At 43.9% G+C, this 25,402-nt stretch overlaps 2 protein-coding genes across 13 annotated transcripts in view; one reads left to right on the plus strand and one right to left on the minus strand.

Annotated features, from left to right (window-relative positions):
- FAM13B (family with sequence similarity 13 member B) overlaps nt 1–6,960 on the minus strand; it is a 44,602-nt gene extending 37,642 nt beyond the window's left edge. For 3 of the 4 annotated variants that reach the window (XM_053990922.1, XM_053990923.1, XM_053990920.1), the window contains exon 1: nt 6,804–6,887. The gene's annotated coding sequence lies outside the window, so the exon portion shown is untranslated. Of the gene's footprint in view, nt 1–6,803 lie in introns of all 4 variants that reach the window. The other variant, XM_053990921.1, reaches the window with a different exon arrangement.
- Nucleotides 6,294–20,032, plus strand: LOC128814753 (thymosin beta-12-like). Of its 9 annotated transcripts, XM_053990928.1 has the most exons (5): nt 6,965–7,080; nt 8,646–8,832; nt 9,326–9,458; nt 18,243–18,350; nt 19,761–20,032. In XM_053990928.1, exons 4-5 carry the CDS (start codon nt 18,251–18,253, stop codon nt 19,796–19,798), a joined length of 138 nt encoding a protein of 45 aa, XP_053846903.1. In that variant the 5' UTR covers nt 6,965–7,080; nt 8,646–8,832; nt 9,326–9,458; nt 18,243–18,250; the 3' UTR covers nt 19,799–20,032. The 9 variants fall into 9 exon arrangements, 6 of the variants coding, with proteins under 6 accessions (XP_053846900.1, XP_053846903.1, XP_053846905.1 ...); XR_008439472.1 differs by lacking the exons at nt 18,243–18,350; nt 19,761–20,032 and adding an exon at nt 17,466–17,613 and having other exon boundaries at nt 6,294–7,080; XR_008439473.1 differs by lacking the exons at nt 9,326–9,458; nt 18,243–18,350; nt 19,761–20,032 and adding exons at nt 12,526–12,809; nt 17,466–17,613 and having other exon boundaries at nt 6,294–7,080.
- The last annotated feature ends 5,370 nt before the right edge of the window (nt 20,033–25,402 follow it).

Consider the following 25,402-nt stretch of genomic DNA (forward strand, 5'->3'; position numbering starts at 1 on the left):
GCCATAGGAATGAAAACATTAATTCTGCGTGTAAAATGTCTGCCACAAGTCTCAACAATTTAAGCAATTCTTTTATTTGCTCATTTTATGTAGCAAGAAATTCGTATTGTCTCTGAAATAAATCCAAAGCTAACACTAACTGCTGTTTTGCTCTGTTTTTAATATATTGTTTTGTGGCATTAGCGAATATCACCAGTAAATTTTTTTTTTAAATACATAAAAGTAAAAACTAACTAAGATTTTTAGATAGGGAAAAAAAAAATCAACAAAATGGCCTGTCCCAGCTTCCCAGGAAACACACACCTCAACTTTTTTGGCTTTTTCAGCCTGCAGTGGCATGACCCTGTGAACCATCACATTCCTGCAAACTGGGTCCTAACAGATCACATACACATCCTCCAATCATGGAAAAAGAGATCAATGCTCCTTTTCTGCAACGATTTACAAATAAAATTCCACAAAAAACATTAGCGTCTCAAAATTTTTGATTTCTTCCTCTATATTTGATGAAGAAAAATAATGTATTATGTTTACTTGTATGACTTACAGCTAGACAAAACCTGTGATGTCCCCCTGGATGTCTACAGCAAACATACTGTTAGATCCAAATAAATAACTGATTTTTTGGCTAAGTTCGAAATTATCAAATTTTAAACAGATTTGCTAAGAAGAATTTCTAAGTGTCGGTCAAAACTTAAGACCCAGATTCCAAGGTGGAATCACAGGAACTCTCGTGCAATCATCTCCTCATGACATCACCCAGAGGCAGCTGCCAGGCGAGGGCAGGAGCAAGAAGCCTTCCCTGGGAAACCTCTGTGCCCCAGAACACACAGAGCCACTTGGCAGCTGCTGAGCTACATTGATTTCTGTCTCCAAAATATGGCAACCAGCACCCTCGACCTTACTCTTCAGTTTTGTTGACTTAAAAGGAAACTGACTTTTTGTAATGTTATGTCAGAACTGTAACAATTAACACTGACTGATTTTTATGTCATCTGTATACTCAAATTACTGTGAGCACTCCCAACGGATGAACTGGTTTTGGGCAAAAGAGCTTTTCCTCGTCTGATTTTCAGCTTTTGTTCAGCTAACAAGTAAAAACAGAGTATTTTGCTTGTTTGAAATAATCCAGACAAAATTGAAAAGATAGCCAGGCTGGGGAGGGGACATGGCTTGGAGTAAATTTATACAAAAGACAAACTGAAATAAACCCCACAAACAGAACTCTACCACAAAGCCAGGACACAGAAAAGGACAAATTTGTCTCAAGACATGTGCCAGTGCTTGAACAGACAAAGAACATCCTCCATGTAAAAAGAATAATCACATTTAAGTACTTATTAATACATTTGAGTAGTCAAAACAATAATTATTTAAAATAAAAGTTTTAAAACCAGCAAGATTAGCTTAAAATAGACTCTTAAAGCAAGATTTCCTCTTTTTGACTCAGTGAAATCAGCTATCAAGAGGTATTTTAGTCACAAGTCTAGACTGGCAAATCAGACAATTGGGCTCAGTTATTATTTTATATTTAATAAGCTGGTCTTCTTAAGAACACAATCCCCATCCCCATTAAGGCATACTGTTTGAAATTAGGTATAACTACAAAATTTAACTTGCAGTGTTGAAGGAATCCATGTTAGAACAAATATCTTCTCAAGCAGACGTGACTTTCCTGCTCCCTTCGTTTCTCATTATGGTTCCCAACTCTTCAGTGCCCTGTTTGCTTTCTGGTTAAGTAGGAATCAGAAGGAAAGCAGCTCACTGCAGTTTTACACAAATCACAAAAGGAGTCAGCAGAAGCATGAACCCAGCTCTTTAATTAATGAACTGCTTGCCTGTCTATGCCTTCACATGTGCATTCACACACACATTAAACCTCAATGCTATTAAGCAGAAATTCTCCATCATTTGCCACGAGCACTTCTGAGATAGTCTCAAAAACCACTCAACTGACAAAATACTGGTTATACTGACACAGCAAGTAGAAGCACAAAAATACAACATAAGATTTAGTGGAATGCAATTCTAATGCAATTTTTGTTCCCTGGGAATGTAGCAGCAAGCCTTCTAATTTACAAATTAGAACAATTTAAATTAAGCCTTTATGCCGTCTCCATGCAAGAAAGAAACAAAACACCTCATGAAAACTCCTCTGGAAGAGATATAACTAAAACTAATAGAATTTTTTTATTATTATTTACAAGCCAAGAAACCATAATACTGATTAGTATTTATTTTCCAGTCATTAAAGTTTAGGCTACAATTTCAGTTGACAGAACCTGATCACACTGTTCCTGAAAAAGCCCATCGTCCACAGACCTTCACAAGAGACAGATCCTATATATTAGAAAAACCTCAAATACAGTGACTGATTTAAGCCTAAAAAAAAATTCTACACTTTTAAAGAACAAAGCTGAAAGATCATCAAAATGTTAGCTGGTTTTGGTAAGCAAAAATCATGTTTTATATTCACTTACTAGATAAAATCCAAAGGCTTTTTAACAGCATTACAGCAACTTATAATCCTCCAACTACATTGTAGCAAGAAAATAAAACCATCAACAATACCAGAAAAAGTAGATTTTGCTCAGTGCCTCACACCCACCACCACATACTGCCAGATTTGCTCTCATCTGCTGCTGCCAATGCACATGTGCAGAATTCTAAAGAAACTTCCTGCTCACACAGATCCCATCACACTCTTAACAACAGTAGTTAATAAATAAAAAGGCTTTTGTATCTTGTGTAACAGCTAATTATATTCATCCTACTCGCCACCCCCCAATGCAAAGCTCTACTCCACCAACCACACACATCTCATTGCCCCTGCATCAGATAATGCAGAACCTTGGCGCAATGGCATTAGAAAAGTCCAGTAAAGTAACAGACAGGAAGAAATTATCAGCAAAACTATGCAACTTGCGAGCTTCACGTTATAAAACCAAAGCAGTTTAACAATTGTCACTGCTGTTAAAACAGACTTTGGAACAGAAATGAAGCTATCTCAGAGACACCAAAAAAGCAAACTATAAATATATAATGCATTTAATTCATTATACATAAGTTATCCTATTACATACATTTATCATCAGTTTGTTCCTCCCCTCCCAAACAGGTAAGCAGAAATACACACTGGAACTCAGCAGATCACAAAATGGTTCACAGCCCCTTTGCTATCGAAACACTGCCTCTGTCAGAACCTTGAGCACGTGCCACCAAAATAAAGGACAGGCTCAGCACCCCCACTGCAGAAGAAAGACATTTCAACGAAGAGTTCAATGCTACAGCAATGATCCTTTGAATTTCAAGAGATGGGAAAGGAAAAAAAAAAAAAAAGACCAAAAAAAATTAAAAAAAAAAATAAAAAATAAAAAAGGTCTGGTACTGAGGTCTCCCATCAAAACTTGATTATGACTAAATTTGAAGAAATCACCTGAAATCATAAGGTTAACAGTTACATTGCAGACTAAAATTAACTAACCTGATTATATTTCTAGAGTGCCACGACAACAAAAGATTTCATTAAATGTAAAGTTCAGCAGAAAGGGGAGAAAACCTTTCAAACATACACACTTTAAAAAGGGTATAAAGGAAGAAAGAACCACATTCATAAGATTCCAGCTCTCACCTTTTCAGTTTTGTCCATGTATTATTATCCTACACAGCTGAGCACAAATTTTAATCCTAACACACTGCAGGGAACACTGAACAGAAGAGACACATGAGGAGAGCTGCCAGCGGCACTGGAACCTGGACAATCAGTGCAGGGTTCCCACCAGATACAGGGCTCAGATCCAGCAGATGCCCCACCCAAATGTCCTTAGAAATGTCCAAACAGTGAAGAAAATAAAAACCATTTAAACCTCTCTATAGGAAAAAGCCTCTGCAACCACAGTCTTTGTTACAAGCTGTTTGAACACAAACATAAAGCCCTTATCTGTATTTTAAGCTCATATGGCATATTTTTCTTTTTTTTCTTTAAGACAAATATACTGAATTTCACACATTCACAGGGGAAAGACCACAAGAGTAGAACTATTATTATCACAAAAGAACTAGTTTCACTAATCAGACTATGGGTCTGCAAAATATCACCCATTTCTTGTAGTGAACAACTCCACCCATATGTTGCAAACATAACAGGTTTTGACCTTCTAAACTATGTTTTTTTAAGACTTCAAAACAAATCAGTTCTACAGAAAAAAAAGCAAGCCGAGTAGAAGATGCAGTAACAAATACACTATGTTTTAGGGTGCAAAAATCCACAGAATTCACTTGAACTGACTGAACTTCCATAAATCTCAACAGCTGGCTATCAAGCCAGTACAAACTGTGAAGATAAATTTGAATTTACCAAACCTTGAGATGGCTAGTCATTCTCAAACAAAATTTTTGCAGGTAAAATCACTCACTTTACAGAAAATAATAGTCATCAAGACTGAATTGCTCAATTATATTAACTTCCCAGGGAACAATGTAAAATTCTTGTATTCTCTGCCTGAATCCAATTTTGACTAGAGACACAGGTCCTCTGCTGAAAAACTGTTAGAGCCATCACTTTACAAACTGCATGACAAGTAACAACGTCCCTCTTCCATAGCCCTTCACAGAAGATTTAATATTCCTTCACTTCTGTATCTCCTCCTCATATGTTTTGGATAAAATGTTATTTTTCAGTTCTTAAATGACAGTCCTCACAACTGAAATGATCAATAAATATACAACTAGGCCTGCAATGCAAGGAAGTTTAAAAAGTTTCCCATCCTTCACCCTTCAGATGCAAATTTGGAACTGCCCTGCACGTAGTTAATTCACTCCCACCTAAATGGCCACCAGATTTTTGTGCGCTAATATGGCAGTAAGATTAACCTGGTGCTATGCACGGAATTAGAGGAAAACTTGAAGCATTCTCTTACCAACATCACTTCCTCTTCCATGTAGCTACAGCTTCTTTTGTGGGGGATGGGAAAAAAAGGGAACCACCACACAAAAAAATAAAAAATCCAAACTAAAAAAGTCTCCTCAGACTTGGCAGGTTTTTCTCATTTCAGTGAGCCCTGGAAAGGGCATCACTGCTCAGCTGTAACATTTGACCAGCAATCAAAAGGCTGAGTATTAGAAAAGGAAAAAAAACTACTCCAGAAAGCCTTCCCACACAGCAAGAAGGGACTCAGAACTTTCTGATGTCTGTTCCAAAGACACAGAATATTTCTTCAGCCTCACCTGCTTTTGCAAATATGCCATTATGTACATTAGAAAGCAATGCTTCATTGCTTGCACAGGTTCTCAGGGTATGAGCCACACATGACAAATGTTAAATTAAGTCTTTTAATGAGTGTGAGAAGATCCTCCAGTGTTCCAAGCAACACAAAAATGAAGTGCCCAAACTAACATAGAGCAGATAAAAACTATCATTTGCTAAACTCAGATATTTTGACATGCCGTTCATGTCAAAATCTGCAAGCATTAAAAGCTACCAGGAGCCTCTCCGAGTCAGCTTCCTTAAATGTAACCATAGGACACTCTACTTGATTGATTTTTCTAAAACAATACTGTAAATTTCCAGTTTGATGCTTTCAAAACATTGAGGTATTTAATTCCTTATTGTTACATAGTCGAGACAAGGAAAGAATCCCTATGGAGCCAAACAATGTATAAAATACAGACAAAGAAGATTAAAACAGATTCTAAACATCTTCAAGTCTATGCAACAAAGAACACATAAAGCAAATTACTAGTAATGAGCAGTACAAAAAAAAAAGAAAACAAACTAAATAGCTAAACTGCTTATAATATAAGCCAACAAATCAGCTTTCTTTTCTTTTTATGCTGCAGATTAAACTGCATGGAAGACAGGAAAACTTCAAACCTGAATGCTAATCCAGTTTAACAATTTGTTCTAAATTCACAAACTAACAATTCCATCCCTGAGGACATTCAGGAACACATGTCAAAGAAAAAATAAACAACTGTGTAGTTTTTTATGTATTCGCTTTCTTTTTTTTAACATGCAAGAGTTATTACGTGGTATTTACTTTCTTCATCTGTTACCTCTTTTCCCCATCTTGAGCCTGGCAGCAGTAAGAAATTTTGTAAAAATTTCTCAAAATGCAGCCAGACCAAGGAAGTTGAGAATAAGAGAGCTGTGCATTAAAAGCTGGCGTTGCAGTATGTGATGGCAGGCTTTTTGTTGTCGGGTTCTGTTGTATTTTTCCAAACCTTGAAGGAGCACCCCAACACTGGGACATCTCAGGTTAAAGCTACTTTTTGATAGCAAGAAACATTTCCACTCAAATACTCAAATCCCTAAGGAGCTTCCATGAACAATGGAAACCCACAGCAGCAAACCCCTCGGAAAATACATTTGGTCACAGGCTGGGGCGTTCAGTCCATGACCCAGCGTTCTTAATGCCAGCGCTGCCTTCGTGACCACAGGCGATTTAGGGACTGCCCTTCTTGCAACTGCTGGGACCAAGCTGGCTGTCAGGGAGCTGCGAGGCTGATGCTGTCAGCGCGCCAAGCCCCCCGGCAGGGGCACCCGGCGGCTCCGCGGAGAAGGGAGCAGGCAGGGCGCACAACTCCTGGAGGAGCCGGGCTGTCAGCGCTGCCTGCGCGGTGCCCCCGACGCCAGCCTGGGAGACGCTCCCGCCTCTTGACAGCTCCGCGCGAGCGGCTGCAGCAGCTCGGCAGGAGGAAGTTCCCGCGCCCCGCTCGGGCCGGTGCCAGAAGGTTCCTGAAGCCTGACGTGACACCGAGCGGCCCGAGCGGGGACCCCCGCGCATGCGCCCCGCGCCCCTCACCGTTGCCGGGTGACTCGCCCTCCCCGCCGTCCTCAGCACCACCAGCAGGTTCCTCCGCCTCTTCCTACCCCGGGGGCCGGCGCGGGCCTCTCCTCGCCGCTCCGCTCTCCTCGCAGCCCTCCTCCGCCGGCCGCTGCCCGCGCCGTGTGCCGCGGCCGCCGCGCTGCCGGACCCGACGCCGTCCGTGCCCTCACAGCCGCTCCGAGCTCCGAGCCGCGAGCGGGGGGTCCCCGACGGCAGCGGCGGCGACGGGCGGAAGTGACGCGCTGACTGACAGGTGCAGAGCGCGCGCCCCCCGCCCGCCTCCCCCCGGGGGTCACGTGCCGCGGGGCGGGGCGGGCGCTGAGGGCGGGCGGGACCCGCGCCCTGAGGGGGCGGTGGCCGCGGGCCGAGGGTGAGGGTCGCCCCAAAATTAACGCTTTCCTCGTGTTCTCGCCCGCGCGTAACTCAGCCACCCGCCCGCCTCGGCCTGTGCGGGCTCCGAGTCACTGAATCAAATAGCTTGGGGAAGACCTCTGAGCTCATCGAGCCCAACCTTGGACTGAGCATCCCCGCGTCCACCACACCAGGGCACTGAGAGCCACGTCCGGTGTTTCCTTAAACACCTCCCTGGACAGCCTTTCCAATGTCTGATCACCTTTTCCATGAAGAAATTCCTTCTCTTGTCCAACCTAAACCTCCTCTGGTGCAGTTTAAGACTCTCCTCTCATCCTGGGGTGCCCAGACAGTGACCACAGCCAGCAGTGGCACCAGGCAGGCTCCTACCCTGCTGGCTTTGGTTGGACATGAGGAGAAATTTCTTCACAGAAAGGGTGACAGGACATTGGAACGGGCTGCCCAGGGAGGTGGTGGTGTCACCATCCCTGGAGCTGTTCAAGAGAAACCTTGGACAAGGCACTCAGTGCCATGGCCTGGTTGACATAAGTTGGACTTTACGACCTCAGAAGTCCTTTCTGGCATAATTGATTCTGACATTCCAGTTTTGCTTTTCTCATAACCATATTAAAATATTTCCTGTAAAGCTTCTGAATTGAAGCATCAAGAGCAATCACTGCCAAACATTTCCCAAATGTTAAGCGTGCCAGAAGCAATGAAGTGCCCTTTGACAAAGAGCTAATGCATTTTGAAACACAAAATTTAGCACCCTTAAAGTGAGTTAGCATAAGTTAGAGAGGAGATGCAAGCTTCCACCCGAAGTGTTAAAACCAGTGCCTGGCAGTCTGTGGTTCCCACATGCCACGCTGAAACTACAACAGCTTTTTCTGTCATGCAGTGCCAGCAGCCATAGGTGGTGGGTTTAATAAGGCATTTAAGGAAACTTGGATTTAGTTAGTAAAAATCCTCTCAGGAAAAGCTTTTTTTTTTTTCTCTCCCGTGAAAAACTGACAAAGAGTATATGAAAGGGGGGAAAAATTATACAAGCAGTATGGGATTAATTGAAACCTCTGTGTTTTCAATAGCTGGGAGGATTTTTTTCAGGTTTTCCAGCATGGATTCTGAATTTTATCTAGAGATACATTTATAAGACTCATTAAAAGGTTTTGCATGTAGAATCCAAAGACAGGAGAGTCACAACCCCACAGTAAATTAGCGTGGGTTTAATCAGATCTTAAAACTCTGTTTTCCTGCTGGAAGATTTGGTGTCATTAGGAGGTAGCACACAAACCCAATAAAACATGTAGGGTTGGGGGAAATGGCCTTCCAGGAGGTCTGTGTGTGCTCTCTGTCTGTTTCCACAGCAGACTTCTCCACTTGAACCACTAATAAAATTTCCTCGCATCAGGATGAGGTTTCTGAATTTGTATTTTGTATACATAGCCGTGTTCTTTCTGATTCATTTAGCCTCATCAACAACAATAAAGATACTGAATCAGAACAAGCTGGCAATTTTGTTGATGAAACACGGGGGAGAGCGGACTCCAGCTGGCTCTTCAGCAGATCCATTGGCCAGTTGACAGGAATAAAACTGCAAGAAACCTGACACAGAAAGCACATGCGGTGAGAGGAGACAGACAGCAGAGGCAGGCAGGTAGGCAGGCACTGCACAGCACCTGTTTGCTGGTTTTGAGTCCAAGGCAGTGGTTTCTCTCCTCTGAACTGGCTCTGAATACACCATTTCATGCCAGCTTATCCTACCTCCTTTCAAAGGCTTCCAAGGCTCCTTGCAGGGGGCAGACATATGCAGTCCCAGGCTGCCATTTTAGGCTTTTCTGCTCACTTTGTGTTCTTGCTGTCTACTTGAAAGGTTGAGGACAACCTGGGAGTCACAGAGTCATAGAATATCTCAAGTTGGAAGGGGCCCATAAGGATAGAGTCCAACTCTGTGCTCCTCACAGGACTGTCTAAAGCTAAACCATGTGACTAAGAGCATTGTCCAGATGCTCCTTGAACTCTGGCAGGCTTGGCACTGTGACCAATTCCCTTAGGAGTGTTTTTCAGTGGCCAGCCACCCTCTCAGTGAAAATCTTTTCCTTATGTCTAGCCTGAACTTTCCCTGACACAACTTCATTCCATTTTCTCAGGTTCTATGACTGGTCATTGAAGAGAAGATCAGCATCTCCCCTTGCCTTTAAGGGAAGCTGAGGGTGTGATGAGAGCCCCCCTCTGTCTCTTCATCTCTGAGCTGAACAAATGCCGTGAGCTAATCTGCTCTTTGTAAGAATTTCCCTTGAGACTTTTCACCATCTTAGTCTCTGTCTGGTGCTTTACCCACATTTTCTAGGATAGTAAACAGAGAGAGAAGAGAGGCAACAACTTAATGAGTGGCTGCATGGTTATATCCCCGAAATTCAGCTGTTGAAAGCATCTGCCTCTCAGATCACTCCTAAACATCACAATAGAGCAATGTCCATTAGCTGTTCCCACTGCATTTTCCACTGTCTCAGGCACACCTGAATTGTGAAGGCAGCATTCCATATTCCTGCCCCTCTGGTGCTGTGCAGGCTGTGGAGCTCCCACAGCCTCGTTTCCCACTCCAAACCCAGGGGCACATTCAGAGCAGGGGTTGTGCAGGGCAGGGCTGCTGTCCCGCTGTGTGACACAGCACTGTCACCCCATGTCAGGAGGTGTGACGCTGCACTGCCCTGTACAGTGACGTGGCCCCAGTGGGAGGCTAATGAGGAGCAAAGGACTCATTGCCCAGGTGCTGCACAGCTCCAGGGGCTTGGCAGGTACAACTGGTCAGCATCTGGCCCTTGGGACTGAAGAGCCAGAGTGCCATGGTATCCCTGTTTCATCAGTAAATCCATGTCCAGAGCCACACCATGGAGGGGGGGGCATTTCTGCAGCTCAGTGTGTTTTCTTACAAATCCTTGCAGAGATTGACTGCTAAGTGCTTACAAAGTAACTCAGTAGATCTGAAATAATTACTAGTGTAATTTCCCTGTTTTCAGGAAAAGCCATTCATAAGCACAAATCACTATTGCCTGTATGTGTCACAGAAGAACTGGAGCCATGTTTCCTTCATATATCGTCAGTTCCCATCATGAACTAGAATAAATATTCTCTGAAGAATTTAGCTTACAATTAAGTCTACTTCCAGCAAGAGCCCTGCATTACACCTCATCAGAAATTGAAGAAACTAAAAGAAAAATATCCTTATCCCAACTGTGCTCACTGTTGTACAAGGCTTAGTAAAAACTGAGCTAAAATACTCCAGAACATAAATCATCTTTGCAAAGCCGTAGAATGCTTGGAAGGTTGATAGCCTGCCATACAATTCCTTACCTTCATATTAGGTTATTATCTTACTAGGAGGAAATGGGAATCTGACATGTAGCAAAACAAGACATCATCTGTTGTAATACCGTGTATGCCAAACAGTTTTTCCTGGAAATTATCTGTATGTCAGCAAAGTCAGCTTTTGGGTTTAATTGTTCACCTACAAATTATTTGATACATTTTTCTGAACTTGGAAGTGCTCCATTTTTGCCTTAAGTGTATCCTATTGATATCTTGCAAAAAATATTGACGGCGAATCCTTTCAACACCAAGGAAGAATTAGCAAACCTGCAAACACCTTTCCAACTGGATGCTCTGCAAAGAGCTTTCCTTTCCTGCATATTTCATCCACAAACAGACATGTCCCCAAGCTGAGTCTTTACTTTGTTCTTCTCCAGCATTGCAGCATTTTCTAACAAATGTTGTGTTTCAGGATGCCCAGCACATAGCACTTGGTCTTGCTGAACATCTATAACTCTCCATGGAAACTCTCATATCAGCAAGTACTCAGTTGTTCTAATTCATAGTGTCCAAAAGGGCACCTAAGAATCAAAGTTCAGTTTAAAGTTTTGCCCTGTATTAAAAAATGAGGTTTCACAACACTCAAGCAAACAGGTTAAAGGATCTATTTTATAGAAACACAAACTCCAGCTGAGAGAAAACCATTCATCATTTCAAAGACTGTCAGCCATTACTAGACACATATGTAAGGATTTTTTTTAAACTGAATTCAGTATCAAAGGCACATGTTCTGCGTAAATGTCAGACATTTTTACTCATTTTTCTACTAGAGTTCTGTGGTTAAAATAAACATTTACAGCATGAGATTTTTTTCCCTGCCTCTGAACACTTTTTGGATCTTAATCTTGGTTTTAGAAGATCTGTCTTTAAAGTAGAAATCTAGGAATATGGGTCAAATGTGTCTTTTAAGGCTTGTTCATATTTTAATTGCATGGTTGCAGACTTAACAAGAGAAAATTCTTCCCTCCTTGAAATTCAAGACATCGAAAGGTTAATTCAGTCTTCTCAATTCCATTTCCTTCCGTCTGTTCCCCTTCCCACACTCCTCCCCACCCCCCATCTGTAGACAGCTGAGTTATTTGAATTTTGTGCAAGCTAGTATTCATCCAAAGGGGAAAATCACTCAACATATGCACCAGGCAAGAGAAAATTGCAGTACTGCACACTTGCATTTTTTACTTCCTATTTGCTTTCCTCTGCATTCACCAGCTTGGGCTGTGGACATACACACTCATGCCCCAAGGATAAAGTTAACTCAAATTAAAGCTTGTGTGTCCCCGTAGCTGTTGAATTCCCATTCTTTGCACTCACATGGAATCTGTGCTCAAGCTGCTGTGGTGCTTTTACCTTGGGTTGAGGAAAGGCTACAGTTCCCGTTACCACAATTTGTCAGCTGCCAACACAATCACTCTCTGCTGCTCCCATGTTATTTCATGGTGTGGTCACTCATACTCAAGGTACACTAACTTCAGAGGAGTCACTTTGACAGAGCTCAGGTTAACCCAGGGATGAAGTCAGAGCTTTAATCAAACTGATTTTGGCACTTTACATACAATTGCAAGGAAAAAAAATCCATAGAAGTACTCATTAAATATGTTCTAGTTCACTCAGATTCTGAAGAAAGAGATGTTCACTTCAGATGCCAGGAGAGGTAAACAGTATCATCTTTCTTTATTATCTTTTTCATATTTTAAAAAAGAAAAACCGTGTTTAACATAAAATACTTGCAGTTTTCATGGAAAAGGCAGAAGTTAACAGATGTGGAACTTAGTTATTACCATTTTCTTACATAATTGTCGACCTTGTACACAACATGTAATACCTGTGTGTTTGACCTACACTGTATAACAAGCTTATAAAATTGGAAAATGATTTTTTGAAAAGATGATGGAGAAATACAAGTTTTTATTCTGTAAATTGCTCAGAGTAATCAGCTAGAAAAGATTACTTGGCTGTCTTTTCTGTTCCTTTGCTTCAGCAGCCTTGTGTCCTTAAGCAGCTGAAAAACTTCAGGGTTTATCTTCTCCCCAAACATAAATCCACTCAAGCTACCAGGAGTCCCAGGCTATTGAGAGTGGAATGATTTGGCAACACAAAGAGAAGTTCTGGTGAGGTGCCCCTGAGGACTACATCCACAGCCCTGAATCCCAGGAACAAAGAATTCCTCACCTCTGTAGCTACCCCAGCACAGCAGAGATTGTAACAACAGACCCACCTATTGTCCTTTTTCCTCTGGACAAAAGGAAAATCTGAAGATAACATAAAGTTAGTATATCTCTAGATTTTATGATCTTTGATCTATCTTCTCCTGCATTATGTTGGTTATTTATTTGCTGCACAGTGGGTGCCACAATTTCACAATTTGAATGGTAATGTTTCTCCTCTGTGAAGCAAAGAGAGGGAGAATCTCAAGAGTGGATTGTTTAATTCCAGAGCAGCCAGCTACACTGAGAAAAGCCATGTTTGAGCACACTCCCAATGCTCATCCAAGATTTCCCTGTCTTACTCCTTCCCTAAATTGATGCTTGCAGGAGATGCTTCTGTCCAGAGACAGAAAGGAGGGAAAAAAAAAAAAAAAAAAAAGACTGTTAAAGACTCAAAGTCATGCTAAACTTGTGTCTCTAGACGAGTATTCATCACAAACTGTCATGTGTTCTGTAGCACTAACTAATGTGACTAACACATCACATGCTTCATTCCCCACCCTGGCTTTGGGGAGAGAAGCCTGTGCATGGACATTCTGTATTAATTCTACTTTTTCCTTTAATAATTCATGCATGGGTCAACACATTTTGCTGGAAGGAGCCAGGACAGAGCCAAGTACTTTGTGCTGGAAGACGTGCTTTTGGGTCAGTTCTTGAGAAAGCTCTGTTGCAAGAATCTCCATCTGGTTAAACTTTGAAAAATTCACCCCCATACCAAGTTTTATAATATAAAAAAAAGAAAAAAAAGAGAGAGAGAGAGGAAATTTCTACTCCCACTAGCTTATGTTTTCTCCTTTTGCTCTTTGCTGCAACAAGGCTTCTGGTATAGACTTGTCTGAACTCCTGAGCTATTTGGAAAACATGGGGTTGGAAAAAATAGCCCAAGGAGAAAGATTGTCTAAAACTGCCTCTCCTCACCGCTCATCTTCTGCATGTACCTACCCTCAAGGTTCAATGGTCTTGATAAGGAAGATGAAACACCTTAGGTAACGATAAAATGTCCAGTGTAAGACAAGTGTGGAGTATTTACTGACTGGCAGTGCAGCATTACAGCAGAGAGTCTGCCAAAGAGGGATCAGTGCCTTCCTTACACCCCCAGCATTCATTGTCTCTTAGCCTGGGAACCTGTCTCCGTTCCCAAACAGGGATATTTTTTTTGGCAGCAAGATGGAACAAAAGGCACAAAGAGAACTAAGAAAACCCTTTCAGTGAAGCTGTAGTCTTTTCTTGTTCCTGTTCCCCTGAGGACGGGAAACCTTCTAAGGACAGCTCATAATATACCCAATCCTGCTACCTGCCTGGAAGGTGCTCAGTGCTCACAGGGACCTATAGGAATTAAGGTCTGTGCAGATTCCAGCCCAGCTTTCAGCCTTGACAAATTGATCCCCTACCTTTAGCACCAAAAATACCACAGCATTTTGAAAATGAAATCACTGTTATATTTGAGTGGGTGTGTTATTTCGAGACAGCACTAATGTGATTATAAAATCAGTTATGTCAGCTTATTGGCTCAGCTACAGACACTGATCTGCTCGAGCGTCTGTTCCTCTACCCGGCTGCTCGCCTTAGGGTGCTTTGTCCCCCCTCAGCTCCCCGTGGAAATAGAGACCATTTGGTTCCCACTGCTGCACTGAAGAGAAAGAAACCCCTTCTTCTGGCAGTTGCCCACCTCGTCTCTATGAAACTTGGCATTTCCAGAGCACCTCTTGTGCCAAACACGAGCACAGCATCCCCCAGCCTGCTAAAGGCTACACCCCATATATGTGTGTGTGTGTATGTGTGTTTGTATGTATACATATATGCACGGGCTGGGCATGCTGCTTCCAAGTGACAGCAGCCAAGGGAAAAGGTCAAGTGGCAGCAGGGTCCAAACCTCCCAGCTTCACTTTTCAGACTTTTCACTTGAGCTCCCTCTAAACGTTTCCTCTCACCTATTACTGTATCCTGGGAGCAAGTGTTTGTTTTTCCTGCTGCTCTGTGGGTGTCTGACAGACTCGGTGCCTTGTGCTGCCAGGCATGGTTTAATGCTGTCAATGGCAGGTGACTCACTGGTATCAGAAGTGTCAGTCCTGGCAGGTTTGACTCAGTCCTTCATCTTTTGGCAGCAAATTGAAATAAAATACAGTTTCCATTGTATGAGGCAGCTTTTCAGGCACAGCCATACCAGTGTAGCTTTATATGCTTTATGTGTAGAGCATCTGTAAAGATCCTATAGTCTACATGCTCCACTGGTTTTTCGTATTTCTATACACTTAATTCCTCTGCCTCTGTGCAACACGAAGAAAGTTAAGGTTTTCATTGCAACCACAATCTTCCCAAGGCCAGGTAAATGCCACGTTCCCCCTACTGAAGACAGTGACTCTGAAGTCCTGCAATTAAAAACCTGACAAAGAACAGCTTTGCTGCTCATATAGCAAAAATATTTCCATTACTAGTGAAAGGAAAAGGCATCTGAGTAAGATATTACCTACCCATCTTTACCTCAAAGTATGCAATACCCTCAGGCCAAATTCCAAATTTTCCATATTTAAACTGCATCCAGCTGTGTGTGCTGCCATGAGTATATAAACATGAGGTTTGAATCCCACACGAGCTATGTTTGACCACAGCACTGAATTTACAAGCTACAGAAACTTGACAGGCACTTTATGCAATGGTCAAGATGTTTGTTATGGAGATGAGTATCTCCTGATTTCAGCAGAGTGAGGATGTGTAAGTTCTCATCATGATGTTATTTGGCTCAACACTGTTGCACCTTCCTCACAAACACAGCACAATATCAATTAAAAACTTGGTCATCTTCAGCCTAAAAACCCAAACAATGTATCCCAAACTGTTTAAGTATTAGGTTGGACAATAAATTGGGCAATTAAAGTGGCAGTGGTGGTGAAAACAAGCATGCACACCCTGTCTTAGCATGTTTAGAAGAGCCTGAACTCTGCTGTGGATCCTGGGGGCAGAGCCTGTGACTGGACACAGAAAACCAAAAGTGAGGTTCTTCTGCTTTGCTGTTCTAAACACTTTGTTTGCTTTCTGCAACTGAGAGAACTTGTGCTACTCTTGAAGTTTAAGAGGTTTTGTCCTTTCAGTCTCTCTTCATAATCATAATTATAATTGTTATTTTTAAAAATGGACAAATATTTAAAAAACTGAAACGCATTAGCTGCCTGGCTTCATGAATCACTCAGATTATGTTTTAAAGTATTTTCTGATCTAGACCTCGTATCCAGCCAAACAAGAGGTTAATGCTGTCTCTTTAAACAGACAGAAAAACTCTTCAGTGCCAAATCTCAGCTACGGCTTACACCAAATATTCACCCAGTGGCTGCCTTCGTGCTTTTTCGGGGGGTTTCAGTCAGGAACACAGCTTTCTATTTGTGACAACTGGTTGGATATGTGGGATGGAAGCAAAGGAACCGAGTCCTGACATTAAATATGGTGCACACACACAGTGATTTGGTGTGGTCAGTGCAGATGCAGAGATAACTGAGCCAGCCTGCACAAATCCCTTAGGCTGGGAAAAACCTTTAATATCAAGTCCAACCACAAACCTGTTCATTGTTTTAGCTTAAACAAACATTGTAAGAAAGAGGTCCTTAAGACACATTTAAGCACATTAAAACCATTTTCTCCATGCAGACGTATCAGACTCAAACCCACTCTACCTAAGCCTGTGGTGCCAACAGAAAGATCCACAGGCCTTCCAGGGGCTCTCAGTCAGCTGAGAGACATCTCTGTCTCTCTGAGCTCACTGCTCAAACTGCTTTACAGTCAGTAGAGAAAACCAGGTACTCCTAGGGCACAATTAATTTTATCCCAACTTCATTGCCTTCCTTCTGACTGTCATGGAGCCTAGACAGGAATTTCAGGAGGAGACACTGAAAGGTACATGAGAGGAAACCCACTCCAGTATCCAGGAGGATGCACACAGGCCTTCCCTCCCTGTTTCCAGAGCCGTGGGCTGAGGGAGGTACCAGCAAGTGAATTAACAGCTACCAAAACAGGGACAAGCAGAAATTCATTGTACATCCCTTTAGGACACATTCCTGGATGTCACTGTGGTGCCTGGGCTGTGCTAATCTCAGACTTGGCCCTTGGTCATGGCAATCACACCATGGCTGTGCTGAGAGCCCTCCAGAGCCCCAAGCCTGTGCCTCTGCCAGCCTGGGCAGGCAGGGATGATCCCCAGGCGTGTTGCTGAATGCACCTACAATCCCCTCCCTCCGAAAAATTAATCTGGCAGCTGCAACCCCCAGACCTCAACCTTACTCCAAACCTCAGCACTGGGAAATGGTGGGAAGGGGAACTTCAATATGATTGTCATGGTAAATGAAGAGAACAGAAAAAAGAAAAATCAAGATGTAATTTGGCAGTTTTCCATGTCAGTTTTCCCATTTCCCTCCCTCATGCACTTTCTACAGGAGCAATCTGTCCTTTCCCTAAACGCTGAGCAATCCCAGCACTAAACTAATCAATATTAATAGCGATGGGTTGGGGAGGGGGGAGGAGGGGAGAGGAGAGGAGAGGAGAGGAGGGATTACCCTGACCTTTTTCAACTCACACTGCCTCAGACAGCCACCAAGCAGCTGAAGAGAGAGCAGCCAGACGGTAATGCCATGTGGTTTCGGTAGCTTTTCATTTTTTAAATTTTTTTTTCCTTGTGAATATTTACTCTGTTGTCTCAGTGCAGATAGCAATGAAATCTGATTTTCTGCAGGAAGGAAAAAATTTAATTATATCAGCCATCTCCGGGCCAAACCTTGCCTTGATGGGAAACTCCACTGAAATCAGGGGAATAACGCCCAGGCTGGATTTTAACTTGAATTTCTTAATAAAAGGAGGAATTGGATTTGGGAAGTTTTACAGGTGAAATGCTTGTGTGCTTTGTGGAATTCTCTTTATTATAATAGAGTATAATCAAAGCCATTGAGCTGTGACTGGGATATGGAGCAAGAGCAAACAAAGGGCTGGGGGAACCAGTCCGCTATTGTTATGTTCAAGTGTCCACAGCAGCTCAGGGGATGGATGTAGTCAGAATAGGGGGCTCAGAATGAAAGACAAATCCTATTAATTAAAAGAAAATCATATTTGAAACTCTTTGTTCCTGTTGTATTCGGGGTTTATTATAGATTTTTCCAGTTAGCAGAATTTCTTAAAATGCAGGTTTATGTCAGGGAGCACTGTGGATTGCTGACAATTAATCATTTTCTCTTTATTACAGATTATTCTTGTTGCCATGTGCAAAATATGATTTTTAGAAATTACATCTGAATAATCTAGAGAAAATTCTATTTATGTGTTTCCTCTTTTGCTCTGAAAGAGCCAAGCCTTGGGGAAAGGTCCCAGATTGAGTGTTAGGTTTGTGGAGGTTTTTGAATAACCATTTTTATGGTATTTTCATTTTTTTTCTCTTGAGGAGAAAATGCTTTGCAGATGGCTGGTATCACAGCACTAGCTAATGAAGCCATGGGTGTGTTTTCCCTTTCTTTGTCAGGACCCATCATGTCCGACAAACCAGATTTTGCAGAAATTGAAACATTTGACAAGACCAAGCTGAAGAAGACAGAAACCAGAGAGAAAAATCCACTGCCCACTAAAGAAAGTAAGTGCTTATGAGGCTATTTGAAGTATGAGTAGCAAGGACATAATCCATATTGCAGTTCATATGCAAAATGAATACTAATCACAGGATTACAGGCTCAAACTCATCCCTGACTTTAAGTGGGGATAATACTAAGACTCTATGCTGGGCTTCCAAGGATGTCAGTAATTATAACCAGCGGTGCATTTTGTCTGAAAAACCCTTTCTGATGGGATTGCTCTTGCTTCTGCTAAAAGCAAGACCAGTGTTCCCATTGGGTGCTGGTAACAGGATCAATCTGTTTGTAATTACCTTGTTACCAGCCCCCCTGGAGGCACAGGGGACCCTTTGCCCATCCCTGGCAGGCCAGGCAGCATCCCCAGAGGGTGCTGGGCTCTGGATTTAATGTTATCAGGCAGATGAGCTGCTGCCTCCCACTGGTACCTGCTGTCAGCCCTGGGCAGGAGACCTCCAGGCACCTTCTCTGGGAATAAGGCTGCAAGCAAACCCATCAGCATCCTCATCTAACAGGCAGTCTCCCTCAGAAAAACACCCCTGAGCTTTTCTCCTGTGGGGTCTTCTCCCATACACACTGTGCACAGGCAGCCAGATAAGGCTGGGATTCATGTTCAGCTTCAGATATGAAAAGAGCATTTGGAGCAGATTTTGTGAGCAGTTTCCTTCAGAAGAGAATTGCTAATCACCATGGATGTGTGTGCTGATAGCCATGCACAAGCACAGTCTCAACCTTACATACCTGATTTTTCCCCTGTTCTATTATCCTTGCCAATGCTAAAGCTGTAAATACAAGAGGAGCTTTGCACACCATGACCTGCTCCCATCTAGCTATGCAGATGTGGGAATGAGTTGTCATTTTCAGGATGATCAAAACAACCAATTATGGATTTCATTCTCTGGCTTTGTGTATGACCATAGAAATTGGTATCCTGCAGAACCATTATCATTGAATTGGTTTGGGTTATAAAGGACTTTAAAGATCATCTTGTTTCAACCCCACACCATGGGCAAGGACACCTCGCACTAGATCAGGTTACTCCAAGCCCTCCAAACTGGCCTAGAACATTTCCAGGGATGGGACAGCCATAGCTTCTCTGGGAAACCTGTGCCAGGGCCTCACCACCCTCACAGGGAAGAATTTCTTTCTCACATCTAATCTAACCCTGCCCTCTGTCAGTGTGAAGCCATTCCCTGTTTTTCTGTCACTCCAGGCCCTTGTCCAAAGTCCCCCTCCAGCTCTTTTGTAGCTCCTTTAAGTGCTAGAAGGGATTCTAAAGTCTCCCCAGACCCTTCTTTTCTTCAGGCTGTACACCCCCAAAACTCCCTCATTCTGTCTCTACAGGAAGGCAAAGTTTATTGTTCATAAGCAGTAAAGTTCACTGATGGTGTTTTTGTTTCCTGTTTTTCTGCCAGCTATCGAACAGGAAAAGCAAAGTGAAAGTACAGCCTGAGCATAAAATTGAAGATGTGACTGCTGCTTCTTCAGTGGGGTTTTGGCTTCTGAGTTGAGTTGTTGTTTTATTTTGTCCCTCCCACCCCAGATTTGTTGCCCATTTATTTTAGGAAGCATTTGTTCATTTAATATTCCCTGAAGAAGTTTGTTTTGTGTTTGTTGAAGAAGATATTATGTACTTGCATTCTTAAAATTATAATTCCAAGTTCTGTATCAACCCCATTACTTGGCAAAAAAAAAAAAAAAAAAAGCAATTTGCATAGAATTTTTTTCCTAAACCTCACAATAAACAGGTTTCTTCTGACCAACTGTCTTTGAGCCTTGCAGAAATCAAGTTTACACTGCAACTCTTACTAACATCCTTCCCCCTTTGCATTTCCACAGCAGCTCAAGGGTTTGGGCAGCTTGGGAGGGGTTACCCCAGGCACTCACAGGTCCCTTGGCTGGAACACAGCCCCTCTCCATCACCTGTATCCTGCAGAATCCCAGAGCCCCAGATGGCACCAATCCACAGGAACCCCCCTGACTGCCTTCACAGCAGCCTGGAGACTTCACCCCCATCCCTTGTGTCACTCAAGGTGTTTCATGGGAACCCTGAGGGACAAACTGTGTGTGCCAGGAGCTTTGAAACCCCCAGCCTGGCAGCAGGCATGGGTAAGAGGGGAAGCCACTGGCCGGCTTCAGTCTTGTCCAGCAGTAGGTTAGAGGTTCCAGAGACAAGTACCCACTTACAAATTCCATGCCAAATTGATGGCTGGGCTGAGGACATATTCAAATTAACATTCCAGATAAAGAAAAGGGCTGCAGCACCCTCTCCACAGCTTTTTTATCTCTCTAACTTGCAAAGATCCAGTCAACCTTGTCATAACTGCAGCACAAACACAGCCTTTGGCCCATCTCATACCCAGCAATACAAGAATGAGAGAAGGTGGAAGGAAGAAAGAAAATTAAGTATTGCATTAACTTTTAGGGATGAGAGAAAGATCTTTAGCAGCACAGGGGTATAAGACACAAACCTTCAAAGTAAGAAAGGACTCCCTACATCTTCATTTCTGGTGGAGCAATAACATCCTCACTGGTCTGCAGAGAACTTGGCAAAAATAGACTCTGGTACCAGCTCAGGGGACTCTCAATTACATGGTATCACATTATCTCTGGAATTAATTTGCAATCATATTAGAAAAACAAGTGCTTACTCTGGGCAGATAAACTGCTGTCCCTGGAGCTTTAGTTTGATCCTACTTGTGCTGTGAAGTGACAGTAGCTCTGTGTACTTCAGCAGGCTTAGCCTGGGCTTGTACCTGCAAAAGGTGAGGCAGAACACAGCCTACAGGCTTCAGGAAACAGAAGGGAATGGTTGGGGTGGTGTCCAGAAAGGTCTTGTTTGCTTAAGGGCTGTTTGACACTTGACATTGCATGTGAATAGTCAGAGCTGCAATTAAAAGTAGCAGTGGATCCACAAGACTGTGACCTTTGGTGGCAACAGAAAGTAACCAGAGGTGACCAGGAGACCAAAGGAAAACACAGGGCAAGAGGACCGATGATTTCTGTCAGAGCTTTGTCAATGTGGTGGTGTCCAAAGGGATGAGACTGCTGTTTCAAACCACATTCATCTGTTCAACACTGATGATGTTTTCTTTTCATGACCAAGGTTTTTTTTTCACATTCTCATTTGAGGTCCCCTTGGCACCTGACTCAAAGGAGTATTTGTTTTCAGGTCAGCTGGATTTATTAATACTGATTTTTATATAAAAGGTAAGGAATGCTAGAGATTGAGCAACAAAGATAACAGTACGCTTTTCTTTGTGACTTGTGCCCTCCCCTCAGCCCTGCACACTTCAGGGTCAAGGAGCCTCTGACATTATTTAAATATTTGCTTTAATGATGGTTCCTTCATGGAGGAAGCATTTAGAGATAGCACTTAAAGCAACACCAGTTATGGAAATCCTACTGTTTAACCAGATTCATTCAACCTGCTCCTTTCCCCAGGATGGTTTTCAAGCTCCGTATTGCACTCAGCAGTAAGGCCACAGATGAGACTTTCTCCTTGGTTTTGTCCCACGTGATGATCTCCCTCCACCTCTGCCAGTTCAGAGCATCTGCCAACTTGCTCAGCAAATACACTCTAAATCACAAAAAACTTATTTGGCAACACTGAAACAGGGGCTGGTCTTTGTGTCCACAAGATCTCCCAAAATTCAAAGGCCTGGGCTGTGTCCTTAGCCTGCACTTTTTGGGCAGAAGGGAAGGGAGGCCTGGCCAAAGCAAGAAAACAACAGACATATTCTCTTGTATAAAGGATTAGCAGCACAGCTCACATTTGCCCAAGCACTTGGCTAGGGGCTGCTCCTGGTGCTGCTGCAGGGCTCAGTTTCCCCCCATGAAGCCTGCTCCCAACTTAGCTGTTTGAATTTAAAGCCTGAAACAGTAAACCAAACATCTCAGTGCTTTTATCCACACATCTCACCCCGCTAAATAGGCTGAGAAGAGCTTTACTCACATTCCTGACCCCTGGATCTGACTACAAAGGCTACAAACACCTGCTTACCTGGAAAAACTCCTCAAGGTTAAAGGCCAGATCTTCCCAGCTTCCCCCCACCTGCCCCAGGTGGAGCATGGTTTTATGGCAGGGCTTGGGGAGTGCTCAAAGTTACTAACATGTAGCTGCAGTGTTCTGATTTGAGGGACATCCCTCTCTGCTGCTGCATTTCAACCCAGGAACTGGGTCGGGAGATTAAAGTTTATCAAGAGCAGGGACAGGTTTGGCTCCCTGTTACCTTAAGAGCATTAAAGCCCTTATCTGTGGGGCAAGCTGGGGACACCAACCAGGAAACTGCTCATTACTTCAGGTTGAGAGAGAGAATTTTCATCCTTCCAGGCATTACACAAGGAAATCTTTGTTGCTGCCATTGAGAAGGAGCTATGAGCAGAGCCAAGCTAAGCTAAACCAAAGCAAACACCTTACCCACACCTAGGAAACACCTTCTGGGTGTTAACCTGACCTTCGCTCCCTGGAAGAGCATCTTCAGCTCCAAGGCTCCCCAGCAGCCACCACCCAGGAGCTGAGGCCCTTTCCCAGCCTCTATGGTGATGGGTAGCTGAGCTGGAGACAAGTTCATCAATAAATAGAACCAGCCTCAGGTGGGAAACTTAAATATTTCTGCCAATTAGCAGCAGCCCCTTGCTGTTATGTAAAGGTACATAAACAAGGTGTTATCTTGCAACTCCTCCAAAGGAAAAACGCCTTCCATGCTAATGCAGTTATGGCAAAAAAAAAAAAAAAATCATTATATGCAGATGAACATTATGTGCAGATAAACACCCACTTTCTTGGCATCACCATGAAGCCAGTTTTGCCCCCTGGATCCCAGGGATAGGGCCAGCCCTCTCAGGATCTTGGCCAAGTCCACCTGCCCCTGTGAGTCACCTCTAATTGCTGTGCACAGTTGCAGCAAGCCCTGGCTGTGCAGAGGAGATCTGCATTCCTGTCGTTGTTATACCAAAGTGAGTTGATTTAATAAATCTCATTAGGCAGGCATTTGATAGCAGTGAAAGCCAGGCAGAACAAGCCCTGAGCCTAATTCTCCCAGGCAAAGGGCATTTGTGTGTCCCACCACAGCTGGAGCCTGGTGAAGGCTCTGGAGGTCCTGCCAGCCCCAGCTCAGATACCACCGCTGAGTCTCAAAGCACATGTGGGGGTTTTTCCAAATATATTTGGGTGTTCTCTCTTATTTGGGTCATTAGCCCCGCGACTGCTGAGACATGCCACAGCTCTAAAGTGATGAAAGCAGTGGGTTTTGGCCACCACAACAAAAGCTGGGATGCCCATGCAAGGCCAAGGCTGGAGAAGTCTTTGGAAAACACCTTTGTGTGTTTGTTCTGCCCTAAGCACTGGTCCTGATGCAGCAGAGACCTCTCCTGCTGAGAGAGGATCAGAGAAAGAAACCAGGGAGAGATGTGAGCAAAGATCTGCAAAAGCTCTGCGGGATCAGGGGTCTGAACCACACCACGTGGGAAGGAGGTCAGGGCTGGGAGTGCAGCCAGGGAGGTGCCCACGGCAGCAGAAACTCCAGGCAGAAGAAGCCAGAGTGGTTCTCATGCCTCTGCCTGGCTCGCCCTTTGTTTTTCCAAAAACACAGGGTGAAAACAATAGTCTTTTGAAAAGCACTAACCTTCTGGTGCCAAGCTGGGGGAGCCTCCCACACTGTGCACGAGCAAACAAAGCCTCTGTGTCCTCCTGGAGCCCTGGCATGGGCAGCCAGCCCTGGCCTCGCCACCTGTTCCCACCCAGAGCTCTGGCTGTCCCAACCCCATCCAGGGCACCGAGGTGTGTCCCGGCAGCACAGCCCGCTCGGGCTGGAACGTCAGAGGCACGCTGGGGCTGAGCCAGGCTGTGTGGGAGCAGGTGTGGTGGGGGTGTTTCTCCAGCTCCAGCCCAACGCCGCTCAAACTGACAGCAGGGAAAGCTCTGCTTCCATCTCCCGTGCCCGGAGAGGCGGCTCCGTGTGCTCGCTGCCTTGTCAGGAGAGCTGCCTTGGGAAGGAACAGTTGCTGGGGATGGTTCGTGCACATCTTGTAAGCTGTGCTGACAACAGCTCTTGACAACTCCTACCATCAACTGCAAATCTCCCAATGCTTCGTGTTTGCTTCAAGGCCCGGGTCCAGAATTCATTCAGTCCGTGGGGAATCAGGAAGGAAGGAAGAGGAGGGGGGAGAAAAAGGGGGTTTCTAACTTGTCTGGTCAAAGGGACACGTGAAAATGAGATCTTTTAAGGCCCTGGAAGTACACACTGAACAAAAAGAATGAGATTTTTAAAATAAAAAAAAAAAAAATCATGAATTTTAAGCTGGTCTCATGAATTCAGAAGCCAACTCAGTATCAAAATTTTTCATTTGGCGAAGTTGCAACAACAAGGGAGGAAAATAATTTTGTGTGATTCCAAGTGCGTGTTTTCAAACAGCATCTTGCTTGGGGAAAATAATCCTCCTTGGTCTGCTTTGTTTTCGTATGATGCTGGAAATAATTCTTTATCTCAGAAAGAAGAATTGGGGTTTTATTTTTCTATCTAATGACGGGAGCTACCTCAGGTCACGCCCGACCACAGCTGGTCCCCCCATCCTTGCTAGCACTGGGAGGAGTCACCACCACAAAATGTTAAAGAAACACGTGTGCAGGTCCAAAATCACACATTTCATTTAGCAATGAAGAAATCAGGCATAAGGAGCCTTGGCTGGAGGCGTGTGCTCATGGGGCTGAGCCCAAGGGCGGTGAGGGAGGCAGCAGGGATGCCCTGGGGCAGCAGCATCACTCCCACTGCCAGGACCCTTCTCTCCGGGGAGCAGGAATAGCAGTAGCTTATAGTATTGCAATAGCTCCATATTGGCTTTATAATGCTCCAGCCTCCTCACTGCTCCCCCAGATTCACTGTTTCATTTCTGTCCTGTCCAGGCTCTTGTTTCAGTGGGATCTGGGTGACCCAAGCCCACGGTGCTGCTCCCGGCCGTGTGCATGGTCTGCAGCACGGCCCTCACCTGGTGCAGCGAGGAGCACGGGCCCCGGGAGGGAAGAGGCGTCACACAGCTTGTGCCAGCTGCAGTCTCT

This window comes from Vidua macroura, chromosome 15 (assembly GCF_024509145.1).
Source record: "Vidua macroura isolate BioBank_ID:100142 chromosome 15, ASM2450914v1, whole genome shotgun sequence".
In the NCBI taxonomy this organism is placed as follows: Eukaryota; Metazoa; Chordata; class Aves; order Passeriformes; family Viduidae; genus Vidua; species Vidua macroura.